This window comes from Falco cherrug, chromosome 1 (genome assembly GCF_023634085.1).
Source record: "Falco cherrug isolate bFalChe1 chromosome 1, bFalChe1.pri, whole genome shotgun sequence".
In the NCBI taxonomy this organism is placed as follows: domain Eukaryota; kingdom Metazoa; phylum Chordata; class Aves; order Falconiformes; family Falconidae; genus Falco; species Falco cherrug.
In genome coordinates, this window is record NC_073697.1 from 110,512,380 (window position 1) to 110,532,792 (window position 20,413).

Consider the following 20,413-nt stretch of genomic DNA (forward strand, 5'->3'; position numbering starts at 1 on the left):
TAATGTAAGAATCTATAAAGATACTCGTTTGGAAATCCTGATCTTTTTATATATCATTTTATATAAACATAAATATGGTTTATGTTATGAAGCTGTTAGTATGAAATTGCAGCATTGTTAACTGAGTCTGTTTTTACCAGTTATTAACCAAATAAACTGGAGTTACTCAGGTGAATATTCTGGGTGAATGGAAATTTGTGTGAGGTGATATGAAAGGAATGAAGTGTTCTGACTTCTTGTTCTGTGGAGTCCTGCAGAAATGGTGGGAATGGAGGAGCTGTTTGCTCTGTTAGTTATTGCAACCAGACATTTTACACACAGCCACTCCTCAAGTACACCAGGGCCGTTGTGGCCGAGTGTTCTAGCAGTTCAGGGCTGGTGGCTCCGGGGAAATTCCTAGGTGTGATTTGGGTCCCACCTTATCTATTTGAATTACTGCCTGAAAAGAATGAACAAATATACTTTCCGTGGTGTACTGAACTGCTGCAGTGACCAGCAAGGGATGTGCAATTATTGAAGTGCCCTGTGGCACTTGCTTTTTACATAGAGCAGATACACTTTATGGTAGCATCTGCACATCGTATAAAGTAGAATCTGTAGCGACAGTTTGTGGCAGATTATTGGGTATTATGTCTAAAAAAATTATATGCCATACTGGCAGATGAGTGTTTTGCTTGTGAACTTCACACCCTGAGAGCTGTGCAGTTTAATATTTTATTATGCTGTTAGTTTAAATACCCTGAGCATACAGCATCAGGAAAATAAACTAAAAATCTATTATTGTTTCTCACTTCTGAGCTCTGACTTGTCAAAGTGCTGCAAGCTGAATTGTTGTATCTAGTTAACACATGCTTCACTTTCCCTTGTAATTAATACTTTCTGCTTGCATATTTTTCCTACCATTTAAGTAGTAACTGCACTGAGATTGAGTTTTCGCAGTCTAGAGGTTTACACTCTGTGAAGTATATAGTCCAAATAGTAAATAACAATTACAGTCAACACATGATTTTCCTCAAGAGCTTCTGATGAAGGGGAGAGAAAGCGGGATAGAAAACAGTAGTTATTAATAGGGGAAAATATACATAACCAACATTCTTTTTAAAAACAAGGTTTATCTTGCACAGGTTACTTTGGCGTTGCTGTTGTTCTGAACCATTGCAACCTGCAGAGTTCCTGGTTGCTTTGGCATTTCTGAGAGGTTTGCTGCCTGATGTGGCAGGGATGGGACTCCTTCTGGTGTGAAAAACAATATATGTGAGATGAAATATACTTGAAAGCATGTATTTAGGTGTTCTGTAACAGTATGTACCAGAAACTGAATATTGAATATATTGAAAGGAATACTTAGGCTATTTTAAATGCAGAGAAATTCTGCTTCATTGGAAAGTCAGGAAGCCTACCAAATCATGTCTTAGAAAATTATGCCTTAGACTTAGTTGCTAAGTGGGTAAGCAAGCTTCTTGGTGATAATATTTAATTGGTGAGATGGCATATTATTCTAAAGAGTATTCATTGCATTTTGATTAAGTTCACAGCTCATTAGTGGATTGTTTTTAGCAAAAATGTTTTGAAACAAATAACTTGCACAAAACATAAGATTTCTGATTTTGGCTTACCAATAAGCCACTTGGTTTGATGATAGCCAGCTGGCAGTGTGCTACAATTAAAACTGTTTTCAGCTTTTTCTTCCTGTTTTTGATCATGAGGTGAGAAATTATTTTCCTAAGAATCAGGTATGTGTAATATATGTGGTGAAAGTGTATCAAGAAATTACTGGTGGGGAAAAAAGATGGTCCAAGTTGCGTAAGGTCAGATAGAGAAGAAAGAATACTTAATTAAAAAAAAAAAAAAATCCAACCCACACCCCAAACCAGAAAAACATCTCCTTAGCATAACTTAGCACAGTTCCAATGAGGTCAGCAGATTTATGGTAATGTTTGTGGTTTTTAGGGATCCTGCTTTCAGGTTTTCCTTCCTGGCATCAGATTCTTTTCGTGGGATAGGAAACAGTTTATGACTCGTTCTTATTTGTGCTCTTTTATCTGCTGAACGCTATTTTATCTCTGTATTGTTATAGAAGTGTTATATACTTAACTTTGGCAGATTGCTGTAAAAATTTCATTCAGTAAAGCCATTGAATAGCTTCTTGCTGTGTGAGATTAATTGCTTATTGTTCCCTCCTTAATGGCTGCTGACTGAAGTATGTGTTTCTAGTATTAGTGACATTAGCGAGGGTCATTTGCATTGTCATGATTGCAGAAAGTTTTATCACTTTGCATTTCTGTATTTTAACATTTGCTTCATTCTTTGACTTAAGTCTGGAACTCTACTGACTTTTCTGTTTAGTGATCCTACTTTCCAAATGACAGGATTTGGGTATGTCGAAGAACCGGAGCTGATATTGTTCCCTCTTATCATAATTTATCATTGTGTAATTACCTATTTGGAGCTCAACGTCTTACATATAATACAGGGCTGTTGCCGAGAAAGTGTCTTAGGTTTTTACGTGCACTGATTTGCTGTATAACAGGGGAAAACTTACTAATCTTTCTGAGAAAGTAAAGAGAACACTAATCTTTCTTAAAATTACACAATTCCTACAGGTGTAAAATGCCTCATATAAATTTAAAAGTATTTTCCTTGTTAGTATTAATAGAGGACTAAAAACTGAAACCTGTTACCGTCCCACTGTTGCAGTAGTTTCCCCACGACAGGCATCTGCCTGCCCTCATTTACTGTGTGAGCATTCATGGACTTGGTCGGCCTCATGCCTAGGACTACACTGCACGTCTGTTTGAATCAGTTTTCCCAGATGGTACTGTGCTTCACTGCTGATGTGCCACTAAGACAACCCTGTCTTTTTTTATCTCTATTCTGAAAAAAAAAAAAGAGGTCAAAGATGACTGAGCTTGTTTTCTGACTGGTGAAGAAGAGGATGGCAGTGTAGGATGCTGACTTCATTCATTAACAGTTTTATAATTTTGTTTTTGATTCCAGACCAGGATCTAAACAATCCTTTTAAGAATAAATTTTTCTGGAGAGCTTTCTTTATGTGAAGGATTGCTCTCTCACTGGAACGTGAAAGTGTAATGATAGCCTAGGGTGAATGTACAAGCAGTTCTTGTAACACAGAAAGCTGTTGTCTTGGTTAATTTTAAAACCACAAAAGAAACCCTGTTTTGAACCAGGTTGTTTAGAAACAGCTGCGGCAGAGCTCAAAGACTGCATACTTCAAAGGCTATCCAGATTGTTTTGTGGTAAAACATGCTGGGGTTTTGGGGAAAAGATTTTGTATTAAAAAAGCTTCTTTAACTGTAGAAGCAACATATTAACTGTGTTATTCTAGAGTCTTTGGCGTGCAAAACATTTCATTTTTCATTACTGTTGTCGCCGCTCACATATTCCATTATTTAAGGAGGTTATTGAAAAATTGATGGTATGTTGGTACCAGTGAGACATCCTGTAGGCTGCAGTGTTGATTTATGGCACATGGAACACAGTTCAGTGCTTCAGTTTCCTGCTGGTGAGCGGCACTTTGTCATTGTCCCTAAAGAAAAATCATACCAGTGAAATCCCCTGTGTTTCCCCCAAGTTGAGTGATGCATACTTTTTCTTTGAAAATGATTATGAATTATTCAACTTTTATTGTGCTGGAGTGTGCACATGGTGATCAGAATCTTGTTCATAATAAAGAGTTTTTCACCATGTTCAGGGTTTAGTTTAATTATGTAGTTGAGTTGGATGGTAGCTTTCTTTTTTTTTTTTCCTCTTCTTCTTCCCGCCCCCCCCCCCCCCCCCCCCCCCCCAGTGTGTCTGCCGAGCCTGTGTGGGCTAGTACAGATTTTATCCTGCATTTCTGAGCATGCAAAGGTATCTCAACACATGAGTCTTGGTCCTAAATGTTTTTCTTTCATGTTTGTTTAAGATTTTCTTGAGAAAATAAGTACCGTACTTCCAAACTTAAGAAGACACTTTCCACACAAGTACTTGAAAATCATAGACACTTACATGGCTTTAAAGTTTTACTCTTCAAGCTTGTTTTTCTGTTGTGAAGAAATGGTAAGAGATGTCTTAGTGAAAAATCTCTTGAAACAGCACATGTAGTAGTGATATGGATTTCCAGTTGAGGGCAGCTTTCTCCCAGATGTGTTGAGGAAAGACTCCGTAGTATAGACCACCTGTTAGGAAAATTAAAAGGCTGTATGATCTTTCTTCTTAACTCTGGAAGAAATGTAAAATGTCAGAACAAATGTGTGACTTGGGTCGAGGTTGCTTTGCAGCTTCCTGGATTCCGTCTCTGGACTGTTGAAGTCTTTCCAATAAAATGAAACTTTCCTTATAGAAGAGAATAACCTGCTGAGCAATTTTGTTGTAATTTTGGAATCATGATTATCTGTGCAAATTTAAGTATTTAAAATTGCTTTCCATTTAACTAGTTTTGCTTTAAATATACGCGTTCTTATTTTATGCACTTGATTTGATTTTTTGCTGTAACAGATGGTAAGGGTTAGCAGTTAAATACACATTAGAAAATCTTCCTCATCAGCTGAAAAGGAGAGGTTCTGAAAAAAGTGAGGAATGTGTGTTTTCCTCTGGAAGTTGTACTCAGATGAGCATATGTGCTGTTCTCATTACTTCGCAATGTCAACTTTTATTTCAGGACTTTTCTAAGGTCTTTCCACATTAAAATTCTTCCCTGTGTTGCCTAGTCTTCATATTCCTTAAAACAAAGAAATCAGAGTCTCTGAACATACTGTGTTACCCTGTATTCTTTAATTATTGGTTTTACGATAGGAATGCTTTCTTTTTCCTGATGGCAGGGAACATGTTTAATGTTTTTTTGGTTGGTTTTTTTTAATATTTTCTGTTTTGCAGCCATGGAGCATTTCGTTACAGAGGCTCTGTGACACTTTGGGAAAGTAAATCAGATAGAAACTCATCTGGAGTTAGTACTCTGTAAACCAAGTCTGGTTCAAAAGAACACTTCTTTGCTTTGCTCGTTGTAGCCCCATGATGATGATAAATAGTTGGGGAAACATGCAGTAGGAAGGAGGCATAGCCTCTCCTTGATAAGAATCGCATCTTTGTGTGGCCTGTTTCCATTAAAATGCTTTATTAAATCAGTTTGTTTATGGCACATAAAAAAGTTTGCCTATGCATATGTATTTATATGGGCATTTGGTATTTTTCTCCAGTTTCCCATTAACGGTGGGAAATTAACATTCTATTTTGAAAGTAGGTTTTAGTTCACAAATGGAATATTTTGGGCACAGATATTTTCATGCTCTTTTTAAATGAAATCTGCTAGGATTAGAAATGTAGAAAATGGAATTTGAAGCTTAAAATTGGTTTTGTGGTGTTTCTTTGTGACTAGATATGTTAGTACTTTGTATCAGCTTAGTCACTCAAAAGAATGAATTTTAAATACCTCCATGTATTACGTTAGATACGCCCATAAACATGAAGAGGTTTCTGTGAATCAGTCTATTACTTAACCTTTCATGAAAATCTAATTGAGTGCGAACAACTGCTTAAATAATTCAATGGCCTAAGTTATTCTTGGCTGGTATGGTCCCAGCCCAGTGCAGTGCAAATGTCTGGGTGTCAAGCAGACCTGAGGTTTTTTTTTTGTTTTTTTTTTTTGTGAGGAATGTGATTAAGAATAAAATCACCATCAAAAATGCATACAGGTTGTTTAAGAAGGGAAAAAGGAAAAAAGATGAAATGTAATTTAGCTCTGCCAATTTGGTAAATTACTTGTGGCTAAAAGTGCGTATTTCAGTCCTTTTGAAAGCATGTAGTATTTTTGGTGATGTTGATAAATGTTACTGGGTTTCATTGCTTTCTTTTCATACATGTGACCTTTTATTCTTGTTAAGGGACATTGTGCTTTTTATAGTACTATTTATAATAGATCTAGAGTGCTATTCAAAATTTATTTTAAACGTTTGGATAACTGACATTAGATTTTATTGGGTAGTGGGCCCAAATATTTTCCCTGCTGTTTTTGGAAGGAAACTCAGCTTTTTCCTTTCACATGAATCCTTCCAGGCAGTTATCTCTTGAACCTTCTATCTTTTATTCCAATTTCATTACCCTGTTTGCTTTCTTCTTTCTACTGTTTCCTTTGTCTTCATTATTAACCTCAAAGGACTCTTTTTGTTGCTGCTGTTGTTGGGTTTGGTGTTTGGTTTTTTTTTTGTTGTTGTTTCATTGGTTGTGTTTGGTGTTTTTTTTAAACTAAAGGTGGAAACAGAATTAATTCCTGATCCCATACCACCATGTTGGCTTTGTAAACTGTTGGTTCCCCCAAACTGAAGAGTTCCGACAGTCCTGGAGGTCAGTTTTATAGGATTCCAGGCCATTTAGTACAGATGCTTGGCAACCCTTTTAGTTCAGAGAACTGTCAAAATACTTTTGCTAATTCTGTACTTTTCCAAAACATCTTAGTTCATGAAGAAGTTAGTTTAATATGAGCCTGTAGTACCAGTGTATAAGTGATACAAAAAAAGTAGGTGGAGTCTGGCCAGATTCATTCTCCAGGGCAGCTTTGAAATAACATGAATTTAAGGCCACTAGTGTTTAAGTGATGTAGTAAATGCATTTATTTAATCACTGAATATATTCGGGGATTATCACTAATATAGACACAGTGTCATTCTTTCATAAGACAAGTAGAACATTCAACGAGGTAATTAATCTGAACATCATGCTGAACAGACTCTAGAGCTTTGAGACCAGATTTGAACAAAAAGTTACAGCTGTAGCTAACCAGCTGACTCAGCAAACTGCATCATCCTGGAAGCTTATTAAAGGTAATGCAATACCTATGGAATTAGATACATTATTAAAACATCTGTGCCTTGAGATCATCAGAGGATTACTTTAGTGGAAAATATGATGTCCTCCATCCTAATAGCTTAAATTTGCAGAAGGATCTGTCAGAGTGTATAGTTTTTTTATTTTTTCTTTCTGAAAGGAAGAGAGGAGGCAGCTGATGCAGGTGCAGGTTGATTTGTCCTGTGACAACTTGTAGTGTGTATGTCCTTTTTGGGTTTTTTTTTCAGACAGTCCAAATGACAGGAAACATTTTGTAGTAAGACAAGAAAACAGTATTTTTTTCTTGACACTATCTCTGAATGTAAGGGTTTTCAGTAGATGCAAAGGGAAAAAAGTCTCTTATTCATTTGGTTTTGACACCTGTTATTTTTCTGTCAAGATACAAGCACTGCATTGAAGCAAAAACTTTTGATAAAACTCAGTGTATAAACTCGGTATAAAATTGGTAGTCCTCTGCCTCCTCCACTCCATTGCCGCCTCCTCTTGCTTAGATAAGATAAAACCACTCGCTGAATGCCTGTGTTACTCTATGTCTTGAAGCAAAACAGATCCGTGAAAGAGGAAAGATACAGAAATTAATGTCCGCTGTTACTGAAGAAAGTATAAATTATATTTACATCTGGCTTAAAATTTAAAGGAAATATTTAAAATGTTAAGCACACTGCTAGTGAGGTCTGTCAAATAGTATGTTTTTAGAAGACTTTGATTCATCCACACTCTTAATGATAGATGAAAAACTTTTCTAATTGAAAAGATTTTTCAAAGAGCAGAAATTATTTAATACTATTAAGTTTTGTTAGATGTTTAGAGCACTGTCTCTAGGTTATTTACCTTTTTTGGTTACTGAATTACAGTATCCATCAGATGCAGATTTACATCTCCCATGGTGTACTTTATGATGTGTTTTTTTCTCTTTTGTGTTATTGAAATGGAAATGCCAGTAGACATTATGTTGCATACTTTGGAAATTTGTAAGACCTTATTAATGTATGTTTAAAATGTGCAGGGACACCTGTTCCATTTTCATAAGCATGACTCAGATGAGAGTGGAAGAAGCGTTAGTTTTAAAATTAGAGCACCATGTATGGAAAAAGTTTGATTGTTTTATTTAAATGAGTAGGTTTTAGTTTTGTTCCCTTATCCTAGCTAGGTTTCTAGGCAGCTCGAATTGCCTTTGGATACAATTTCCTTACTTTGTGGTTGATTTTGCATACATGGGGAATTTATGGTCTTTTTCACAATGTAATATTGTGAAAGGACTAAAGAGCACAATTCAGTTTGACAGGTTCTGTTGTCTCCCTCTGAATCTAATTATGGTTGCTGAAATAGTTGTTCATCCTGTATGTGGAGAGAGGCACAGCTGGGTGCAGGTACATACATCTGCAGCTTCTTAAAATGTTTTTGGTGTTGCAGAGTTAAAAAAAGAATAAATCTGTAAGACAGTTCCAAAGTTATGTAGAAAAAGAAAATGTCTAGTTAGAGAATCTGTGATTTCCCTGGTCTGTGTACTAGGAAAATAATGATGTATTTCGATTTTGTAGATGTAGATTAAAAGTATATTCTTCTCCACCAGACAGAGCTTTGGGGATCCCTTTATTCTATGTTTGAAGTCCCTAATCTGCATGTCTGTAGTGTTCTAGTTTAGTCTACATTCCCTTTGGAAATACTTTCTATAATCAGCTGTAGGTATGCAGCAGGGAATGGCCCAGGCCAAACTTCTCAATTTTTACATATAGCTGGAAATGATCTTAAGATGTCTATATTACCTTTCAAAGAAGGAAGACACACTACCATGTACTGCAGCCTTGAAATTGAAGGGAAAATGTTTGTATTGTGAGATTTTAGCTGCTTCTAAAACTGACACCACCTCTTCCTCATTCAGTTTCATGTAAATGTAGAACTTTGGTGTCTGTGTGTAGAATGTGCGTTAATAGACTGATACTTAAAAGATGATGTAAATGTACATCATTTTAGCAGTACTGTACATCTTAGTGTGTTACTTTTACATGTTGGTGGGTTGGATGATAACCCTGTTTTCTGCAAGCAACAGCTCTTTTATTCTCAAGTGTAGCACAGCCTTCTTAGTTCTACCCAAAAGGGGTCTAGGAAGTAAGTCCTATTGCTCAGCCTCTGTGCTGGCCGGAGATGTCTGTTTTCTGTTGCTGAAGTTTTATGCTGACTGCGTGTAGAACTTCTATTTGACCCTTCAAACACGTTTCCAGCCCACTGGAGACACACTTTGATTTGAAGCAGTGCTTATTCAAAAAGAAAATTCTGGTAGCAAACACATGAAGAGCTCTGCTTGGGAAAAAGCTTTTAGATCAATGTTAGTCCCTTGGGAATCTCTGACTCTTTGCACTAACAGTGGTGCCAATACTGTGATTTTCTTATTAAGAAAAACCTAATGGCTGCTTCCTTTCTCCCCCCTCAGCTGCCCTTCATATCTGAATAACAATGAAAAGTAGAACTTCATACTGTTATTAAAAAAAATATATCTTAGATAGAAACAAGATGAAAAAAATACTGAAGTTTGAAGAAGTGGGTTTTTTTAGTGTATAATGGCAGACTTTTAAGAAGGTTACAAGATATGTGTAGATTTTGTGCACCTTGAAATAACTTTTGTTCAGTTATCATTATAGAAATGTATGGCTAACAAGACAGCATATAGATTTAAAGGTGCACAAGAATATACAGTCTAATTGTAACTGATAGTTATTATTCATTAGTTGTTAAACTAAGCAGTAAAGCCAGAGTTACTGTACTCTGCTGTCAGGTGCTGCTTAGGTTGTTATCCTTTTTGCCCTGTATCACTCTTGAACATCCTGTCGTATTTTCAAGTGTTCCATTGCTTCCCCAAGCACTTTCTGATGGAAGGATTGTTTCTGTGGTGCCTTTTTACTGTGCTGGCAAGGTACAATCCATTCACTACGTGAATCAATGCTAAAATATTCAAGGAATATTCTGTGTAAGGAAATTTAGTAGCAGGTGCTTGTAGCAGGAGAAGAGCTAGGGAACTGTAAACCAGAATAAGTAACTCATCGTGTTACAGCGTTTTCAGTTAGACCCTCTCTCATCTCAGGTAACTGCTACTTCAAAAATCACTGTCAGGAGGTAATAAATACTGCAGAAAAAGTGCATCCCCAGCAACTTGATTGCTGCAAGTTAACTTCTCAACTTTGTTAAGATGCTGGAAACTACAATGAGCTTGCCTTAGGGTAAAAGACATTAAACAAATCTTTGGTCTTGCTTCATGACATGGGAAACCCTAATGCAATTTTTGGCACTGTATAAAACAAAGTGGCAAATGGAAAGGGGCAAAGCTTATCCTTGGTGGACACAGGATGAGAGGATTTTGTCTAGGAGTGCAACATAATGGCAAGAGATGTTGAGAAAAGTTTCCCCCATTCCGGATCTTCAAGAGTGCTTCAAAAACTGCCTAACAAGGGGGATGCTGACAAAGATGAATGGTGAATCTAAATACTGAAGTCATAGTTTCTATGGATCATAGCTTACAGGTGTCTTTAAATTGCAGAAAGGAAAAAAAGGAGAAAGCTATCAAAGTAAACATCCTTCAGTGCATGGAAAGATGACAGATTCTTTTTAACAAGATTTTCTGCTCTCCTGGAGGAAGACCATTTGTTAATAAACCATTTGAGAATCCATTTTTAAGGGATTTAATAAAATATACACAGACTGCCTTCCACTGCAGAAACTATTATTCCCTTGGGTAGAAAAAGTGACTGTGGGCATTAATGGCTGCTTCCTCTGATTCCTGGATTATATCTTCTCCCATTTGCACTTTTTCAACCCGAAGTGAAATAATTTTTGATGAGAAACTTGCACTTGGTTCCTGGCTCTTATGAGGCAGGTATACACTCTATATTTTATTTATTTGTATTCGGTCATATCCGTAATTCTCATCATTTTAGTGTTTGTGTTTATAGCATGGGTATTGTGTTTGTGCATACTTTCCTGCATGCAAGAAGTTTCCTTATCTAGCAAACTCCACTAAATGGAAGAGGGTAATAGTTTTTGTGTGAACTAAATGAATTTTTCCATTCTTGCCAAAGATTTTAATGAATAATTCGCACATTTCCATCAAAAATAGTAGATTTTTCTGTTGTGGTGATTGCTGTCAATTGAATAAGAAACCTGAACCTACTTTGGTCTAAGAGATAGTTACCTGGAGGGGCTGGGTAACCCACAAAAGAGAAAATGTGTTTTCTTAAGAATTTGGAGGAATTTTCTACTGCCATCTTTTAAACTTCAAATATAAATTATAGTTCTTTCAAATATGAGAGAACAAATACATGGAACTGAGGGATTAAGTGATTTTTGTAAGCAATATTGCCCTTTCTTAGATTATCAACAGACTTCTGATTCTCTGAAGTTAAGAAACAATTTTTCTGCTAAGAACACTTCATAAAGGTGTGTTTCTGAAAAATACCAGTTAATTTCAGTATCTGCGATGATTTGAGGAGTAGAAGTCAGGGGCAAATGACCCTTAGAAGTCAAAGCATCGATAGTTTTATGTATGTAAATGTCAGATTCAGTTACACCCAAATATATTCTGTTTCTATTATCTTACTGGGCTCCTTTTGTCACGCATGGTGAACAGCAGGCAGTGCTAGAAGTGATTTTAGCATAGATTGCGAAGTGGACGCCCAGGCAGACATCAGTTTCGCAGAAGAAAGAATGAAATCCGGAAAGCTAATAATGTTACAGTCACTGGCAGCTCTAACAGATCCCAAATGGATGTACTTAGAGGCATAATATGCTTGATTCTTTTCTTTACCAGAATTATCTCCATATCATATCCAAGAACTGAACATAGTGACAGGCTGCGGATGGCAAGATGGACAGTCATTGCTTGGTCATAATATTACGACCTTTTATATAAAAAGAGATTACAGGCAGGATGCTGCCAGGAAATGACAGAGCTGGTAGAGAAGAGGATAAACAGTAGGACAGACACATTTAGGAGAGATGATTTATTCTGCAGTTAGATCTGTATGTGTAGGAAACTGTTCCTACTATTCATCACTTAGTCTCTCTGTGCTTGCTTGATGATGGTGTCTCATCAGTATTAAGCAAGTGTAATTCCCTCAGTAGAGGCTTGAACAAAGCTAGGGAAAATTTGAGAATAGCACAGCATTTGTCTGCTCTGAACCACATGTACCTCAGAAGGAACCGATCCAAATACTTAGGGTCAAAGAATAAGTTCAGATCTTTAATGCTGAGAACATGAAATATGCATGAGTTCTTGTAAACAGTTTCCTATAAATTTGCAAGTATTCTCCCTGTAAAGTCAAATGTGACAATTAGTTACCATTAGTTCTGCTTCACAGTAACACTTAAACTGTGTATTTGGACATGGGACAGATTAATTTTGTAACAACCTAACCATTCAAGATCCTGAGATCTTGGTTGGAGTGCATCAGTAAAAGCAAGTGCATGGGATGTAAGAGATGCCGTGGCTTTTTGAGGAATGAACCGGGGCAAGTGCAGCTTCCAGATGGAGCAGTTTATATAGCCTGAAGCAAATACTGAGAAAGTCTTCAGTGAGTGGACTCGAGGGAAGTGCAGCCCAATTAAGAGCATAACCCTTACTACAGAATCTGTGAATTTAAAATCTCTGTACGCACAAAACTCAGTAACTCTACTGCACAGTACTTAGTGACACACTAATGATCACTGAACGGTAAAAGGAGTGAAGCGGGGTATTTACTTCTGTCCACTGAACCAGATCTACTCAGTTCATTCTAAAATGTGTTGGTTGCCTTGCTTTTGTCTTGAGGGCAGTATTGTGCCCCATCAAACAAATGTGTCAGGGGAAGGAGGGACTGTTTTGCTCTCTGTCTTGATAACATTCAGTCTAGAGATTGATGCACCTGATGACTGTTAACTGCGAAATGACCCCCACCCATCAGACTTCAGTTTCTGTGGTAATTTTAGAGTTTTCTTTTTGTAATGCAAGACATTTTAATTTATTTCATACCAAAGGTGGAACAAGCTTATTTGCTTGCAAGATTTGAACACGTACTGATTTGGACTAAAATGTGCACACTTCAGAATCTGGTAGATACAACAAAGCTGACAGGCCTTTCAAGAAGCAGAGGAGGCTGTTGATAAATCCTACATCAATACCTCCTCCCCCAACTTATCGATGTTCATTTTAAAATATTAAATTGTCAGAATTTAAGATATAAAGACATGATTCAGGTTAATTTAGAATTTGCTTCCAGTCTTACTTATGGATCTCTTGGTAACCACAAAAACAGTTAATTTCCTTTTTTCTTTGGATGACATTCCTCTTGCTTTGAGGAATACCAGAAGATGCTTTTCAGTGACCACTCTTGTAGATTCAGAGAATTTTGCCTTGTTAACTCAAAAATCTGCACTTTTTCTAGTTAGCAAAATTAGTGGCCATCATGTTTACAAAGTGTTGCATAGCTGTGGAACAGTGTGTATGGTTGGGAAACTTGTATTCATAAATACAAAATCTGAATTATATAATTTCACTAAAATAACTGTCTTTTATTTATCTATAAACTTTATATAAAATTTTATATTTATATATATAAACTTTATATATAAACTGTGCTTTATTTGAACAGTTTAAGTGATTGACCTTTCATTACGGCTCTTCTGGATTTTTCTGTTTGTTTTTCAGCTGTTGGACAAATTAAAAGATCGCTGGATGCACACTGGCTTATGGAGAAACCTAGAGCTGATTAAGACGGTCATTGCCGAGCCTCAAGGAGGGGCAAAGAGTGACTTTGATGAACTACTGAATATATACTATGATGCGATAAGATGTAAAGGAGAAAAAGGTATGTTCTTCAGACATACAAAATAGCTGTTACAGACTCTTAAAGGTTAAAAAAACCACCAAAATTATTCTTTGAGTGCTTAACTATTAGAAGGTATGGGTAAAGAGTTAAATAAACCTCAGCTTAGTAGGTATTGTGAGAAATGAGGAAGATTAACTGCTATTTATGTTGTTACATGAGGATATAGGAAAGTACAGGATGATGCATAATTCTAATAGTGATATTCAAAAGGCAGTGAGCTGTGCAAGGATGTGCAGTTGTGTGTCTAGCGAGTAGGGGCAGAGTGGCTTTTTAAAGAATCATTAGAGTACGTCACATAACTGTGATTTACCATCTTCTATTATGGGCACTATAAGATTTCTTCTCAAAATACTTAAATATTATTGTAGAGGATAAAGAATGATAGTATGTAAAAAAAATAAATAGCGTGGTTATTGGAGTGCAAAATTCAAGGTTTAAAATTTAATATTTTGTTGTGGATACAGATGGTTCTTGCATAATTAAGTACCACTGTATTATGCAGTGCAAAATTATTTTGGTAGTTGATGTTCAAAATCACAATATTATTGATCGAAATGGAGTTAATCTCGTCCCTCTAACAAAGAAGTCTCTATTTTTCTATCCACTCACTTTTACAGACTGATACATGTATTATGCTGTATTTTGTTTAGATCTTTAAAAGATGTTACTGAAATTTTCTTCTGATACTCAGTTTATGACTGAGAATGATTTGTGTATTCCTCTCTGGCTTGTTCAAGATGGAGCACTCCTTATAGCTGTATGCAGAGGAAAAGTTAGCGAAGGCTTGGATTTCTGTGATGCGAATGCCCGTGCGGTTATAACCATAGGTATTCCGTTTCCAAATGTGAAAGACCTTCAGGTAGGATATAAATTTAAAGAGATGTACTTAATTATTATGTCATGTTTAAAACACCAAATATGCAAAAAATATTTTTTCTAAATGTTCACCCTTGGACTCCTCTCAATCCCATTTGAATTCTTTACCTTCTACACAGGTAAGAGGAGGAGCAGGACAGCACATCTTGTGGGCTCATTTATGTCATTCTAAATAAATGTATATCATGCTCTGTGTATTGTAAATTTTTGTCTGACATTGCTAGTGAAGGCTATTGCATTGTTAAAATGCTTGTTAACTTAATACTCTACCAAGCAACAGTACATTTCCATCTTCACTTACCTGTTTTCATACACTGAAACTTAACGTCATTTGTATAGAAATGAAGTTACTTCCTGACTTACTGTAGTGAGGCTTTTGGTTGTGAAGATCTAGGGTAAACACTAGGAAAATGCTACTCTAAGTTCAGATTGAACAAAAGATTGTATCAGAAAACAGCTGGGAAGATGAAGATAGTTGTAACATAAAATAATAACATAATGAAGCAATGTGTTTCACACACTAGATCATTATTGATCGCAGTATATAATCTTTCTAATCTCTGTTGCCTTCTTTAGTGTAACTATGTGTATGACACTTGCCACTTAGCGTGAAACTGTAAACCTTTTTGAAGCTAACACTGCTTTTATTAGCTTGCAATTTTGGGGTATGAAATTATGACATAACGTAACCTCATCCTGATACAGAGGATGTTACTATTTTGATAATTCAGGCTTCATCTAACTTTAGGCAAAAACTTCTAGAGTGCCTTCGAAAAATAGTATTTTGAAGTGCCTCCAATCAAAGAAATTTGAGACTATTTGTATTTTTCAGCAGCTGGCCAAAGTAGCATCCTGTTGCTTGCACTGCTGTGTGATTACCCTCATCAACACTTCCTTCCTTTTGAGCTCAACAGCTCTTGTCTTACAGATAGGTGATGTTCCATTAGAACAGGCACTTCGTAGTTGAAGCTAGGCATTCATAAAGGAAAAGAAACCCAATGAATATTGAAAAGTGTTTTTTCTAGACTTTCTTCTTACTGAAAAAGAACATTTATTATTGACTAGTTTGTAAGACCACTGATTTTGTAGTGGTCTGTGGATGCCAGTTAGCAGTCATCCAGTTGCTGGCACTTTTTCCGGTGATAATAGCCACTGTCACTGCTTTATCTTGCATGTACCTTTTAGAGCTTTTGGGGACTGCTTGGTGAAGCTAAGAAACAAAATGAAGTATCACAGAATAATACTAGGAACAGCTGGATTCTGGTTATTAGTAGTGCCAAATCAAACAAGAAAATCATAGGTTCACACTTAAAGCCCGAACAGACTCCGCTTTGGTTTTAGAGATGTGTTCTGAGCTTAAGGGAACAACCAAAGACTTCTTTGTTGTCTACAGTGTGTGCCTAATTACAGCCTTGCTGGAAAAAAACCACATCCTATAAGGACTAGTAAGGTTATATTAGTGGTGGCTGCCTAGCACAATGTTCTTTCAATGTTTGCATAACTTTCTTGAAGCACTTATTCAGCCACAACATTTTTTTTGTCTTACTGAAATATAATACACTCTAGTATAAAAACATTTACATTCAAAGAATACGTAGCATTCTAGAAAGAGTTGGAAATGCTTTGGTTTAGAAGCATATGCTGAAATGGTATTTTGGAAATACTTGGTCTGTAGTATGGCTGAAACGTTTACAATTTACTCCAAATTATTTCCAGAAAGTCAGTGGTTTTGTGCTCGAAATGATACACAATTAAGTTGAAAAGAATGTGTCAAAGATGAATTATGTTCACAGGGGATTATGTTCCTTAAGGTTAAAATAGTGTATTTGATTTCGCCTTGAGTTCATCCAAATATGTAACATAATAGAATCACAGGCAGTACATCCCATTACCGATAACTAAATTCCAAAAAATCAGTGTTGTGTTGAACTATTTTTTTTTAATTAGACTGAAGAAAAGCTCTAAATTTTTAAGTAGATATAGAAACAGTAGCTGCCAAATTGCAAGCAGCTAAAGATTTGAGTGTATATATTTAGATGTGGTAATGCACAAAGCACTGCAGTGATCAATTCTAGATGAGAGAAGGGCATTCTCCAGTCTCTTAGCATCAAATTTGAGGTGCTGTCTGGTGCATGGCAGTGGTCCTAGAATAATGCTAGAGGAAACTTTTTATTGTAAATGTGTCTTTTGTGTACTTGGATCTAAAGTGGCATCCAGCCAGCAGCACTTCCCTTTAAACTGAACGACGTTTTGTTTTGTCCAAGGCTTTAGGTTTATCACATACCCCAAACAGTTCTGGATTAATGCACATTTCTTTTACCAGTTGAGCTCAATTGCGTGAAGAAGGATAGCGTGAGGGATAGTCACTCTGTTCTCTGAAGAAAATTACTTAGTAGCTTTGTAGAAATCTAAGTACACTTACAAAAGAAATTTGGAAGGTCAGGCATCTGTTTCACCAGCATGTCAGTTCAGGAAGGGAATTAGGTTTATATTTTTAAGGAAAACTGGCTGTTGAAAGTGAAGATTGGCATGTGAAATTAAAAATAAAAAGAGGGGAGGGGAGAGAGAATGGGACATGACACCAGTGTTCACCTGAAACTGTTCTTTTTGTATATTTCTGGGAGAGCTGACCCAATAGTATTGCTTCCCAGAATGGAACGAAACAAATGTATTATAAGAGTACAGAAAAGTAAGCACTACACTGTAAATAAAAAAAAGGTTAACTTTATATAAAACCAACGTGATTTCCTATTTCTAATAGTCTGTGCATATTAACAAATGCAAACTGTTATTTATTACTTCAGTCCTCCTAAACCAACAGACCTCACTTGAACATTACAAAGGAAAACAACGTTTTATTCCTGTACACTGTATTATAGTTCCTCTAAATGCTTTGGAGTTATCTTCAGAGGGTAAAACCTCATAGAACTGGAGGAGTATTAATTTGTCAATAAGGAGAAAAAGTTTCATGAAACTGGTAGGGAGTGGAAGGGATACTATAAACCATGCTGTCATGTAGCAGGTAGTTATTAGTATTACCTGAAAAGAGATTTTTTTATTAATTACAGACAATTGTTTATAGTTAAGCCTTAACCTGTTGTCCTAACCAGCTACAGTTTGGCTGGCTGTGTTACTGTTTCATTAGCAGTTAGAATCCAAAAGTCACAAGCCCAGTTGCCAGGGGGTTAAATAATATTGTGCCATCTTGCTTATGAAGCCACTTCATCTTCTAACCATACTTTTGTGATCAAATATAAATTCTTTGGAACCGTGGTGGAAATAGAGTTGTGTTTTAAAGTGGTAGTGGATGTTCAAATGCTCCTTGCATTAAACAGTAGAAATAACTTACGATACAACTATCAGTTGTTTACTGATTACAGTATTCTATTCAAGTACCTTTTCCTATTCAGGGTTGTTTTCAAAGCATATCAGTAGTGCTTATCATACAAAGAAGATACAAATTCTCCCTTCCAAGTACAACCAAGTACCTTTCTTCCAGGGTGGCTGATTTTAAATGTTTCTCTGCATTAACAGTTTTTTCTATTGGAATTTTTTTTTCTTCTCGGGTTAGAAGAATTCCATTTTTTCAACGTTAAAGGACACCATGAAGTTTATCTTTTTTTTTTGTAGGATTTTAGGATACATTAAGTTCTCAAATGAAACAGTTGAAGTTTACAAGGTAGTTATGACATTTGCTTTTATGATACAGTCAGTTAGTGTTTCTTCAGATTTGGTAGGCTAACCAGAAAACTGATTAAAACCTGGAAATTTTAAAACTTCCATCTTTGAATCCTTGGGAGGAGCTTTAGTTTTGAGCAAACAGAAGAAAATTCAAAACACAGTGACACAAATCAAGTTACACCTAGATAGACATAAAGTTGTGAACACAAGTACATCTGTTGCTTTTACATAGCAATAGGTGTTAGTTGATATACCGAACGAAGAACTGATTAAATGTTTTAATGGTTAATAATGACATCCCTTTAAAAATGGGAAATACAAGTGATTACCAATTCCCTGGGAATACCCATGAATTATATACCTCTGGGATTGGTTTAAATCACTTAAAAAGTGCTCCACTTCTACGAGGAAATATGCTTGCATGTCTGCTTTTTGGGTTAATAAAAGTCCTCTTAAGACTCAATTCCATAACCCCTTACTCCTGCACATAGATTTTACTTGTGTGAGTAATCCCTTTAATACTTCTAGGACTGTGCACGATCATAAAGGTTTGTAGAATCATAGCTTTGGAGACCAATATTTCATGGTGGCAGTTTGATGTTGGCTCATCTCCACTAATATTCCTTGTCTGTGATCAGCCTGCTTTCTAAATATATTTTATGATTTGTAACTTGATTGAATACCAGTGAACTGTAATATTAGAGAACGTAAATAATGTGTCAGAAAAACATGTGTAATCCCATATACATGTTATCTGATGCTAGCTTACTATTCATTAACTTCTGTTATATATTTTGAATTGTAGCATTTTGGATTCAGACATCAGTCTTGAGCAAGAAACTCATTGTCAAGTGTGATGTATAATATCCAATTTTATTTTCTCCATATGTTTGTGCTAAGTACATGCCACAACTTCTGGTATTAAATGGCAAGCATTTGGTCTCCTTAAATAACGTATGCTTTTTATAAGTTACATTATTTTCTGTAGAACCTTTAAAGAGTATCATTTAGTTTCACTTTAAAGATTTTAGGCATGTAGTATCTTAGGTTCACTCATTTTCCCAAAGAGAAGAGTCAACAACACTGTCCGTGTTAGGGAAAAAGAACTGATGAAGGCTCAGAAGTGTACTTGATAATAAGCAATACTTATTTAAGAAAGAGAGGCCAAAACCCTAATTCTGTGTTATTGAAAATGGTTTCATATTGCTGAAGAATCAGGTTGCTAAAGCAAAAATATATAAAAGAAATGTTAAAGTATTGCTTAAAGCTATGGTACTCTCAATGGTAGGGTTTGGCTGTAGTAAAGCAGGAAAATTTATTTCAGAGCCAAAAATGACTTCTTTGGCTGTGACCAGGATTTCCTCTGCCCACCTCTGGGACCTGAAACTAGAGGTAGGAAAATCTGATTTTGGAGCCAAGTGTGACTTGTTTAGTTCAAGCTATAATTTACTGTTCTTACCTTGGGGACCTGAAAATAAAGAAACTCGCTATGAAATGTTGATAATGGGCGACTCTGAAGTGCAAGCATTAAGCTAACTTTCCCAGAGAGCATTTCTTCACTTCCACCTTTCCAGATGCTTTTGATCGTAGTACAGTAGAGTGTACTTAATCATGCAGCAGCTAAGAGAACTTTACCAAAATACAGAGGAAAATGCAGTCAAACTCTTTTACATCAGTAGATGTGCAAGGAAAACAAACTTGATAAGGCTGGGATTTCTATGCAGTGACATTACTTGAGAACTGTAGCTGAGTTTGCCGTTAATGAGAAGTATTTCCCATAGCGTGAATATGAACTACGACAGCAAATAATTTCTTTATTGTTTCCAGTAACGTAATTTGTGAAACATGATGGAACACATAATTTCAATTACGATTTTGTAGGTTATATGTAGTTTAATGATACAAAGAGTTTGCAGCTATCTGGCTGAAGTTTCTTTCTCCTTTCTTGAGGGCTCAACAAATGGAGGTTTTTGTCACATTTCAGAATAATGGCATTTTTCCAAATATTTAATTTCTAGCCCTTGTGGCAATTTTTAAGCCTATATGCTTTTTCTCCTTTGAAAAGAGAAAGAATCTTGTGCTAGATAAGTGGTTGCTGAAATAATTCATTTCTTCTGGACTGTATTCTAGGAAAAGAAAATTTCTAAGAAAATTATTGGTGT

At 36.0% G+C, this 20,413-nt stretch overlaps 1 protein-coding gene across 5 annotated transcripts in view; it reads left to right on the forward strand.

Annotated features, from left to right (window-relative positions):
• BRIP1 (BRCA1 interacting helicase 1) overlaps positions 1 to 20,413 on the forward strand; it is a 65,315-nt gene that overhangs the window by 28,684 nt on the left and 16,218 nt on the right. For all 5 annotated transcript variants that reach the window (XM_055719511.1, XM_055719518.1, XM_055719505.1 and 2 more), the window contains 2 exons: positions 13,514 to 13,673; positions 14,432 to 14,553. In XM_055719511.1, coding sequence (XP_055575486.1) covers positions 13,514 to 13,673; positions 14,432 to 14,553 — 282 coding nt within the window. The remainder of the gene's footprint in view (positions 1 to 13,513; positions 13,674 to 14,431; positions 14,554 to 20,413) is intronic.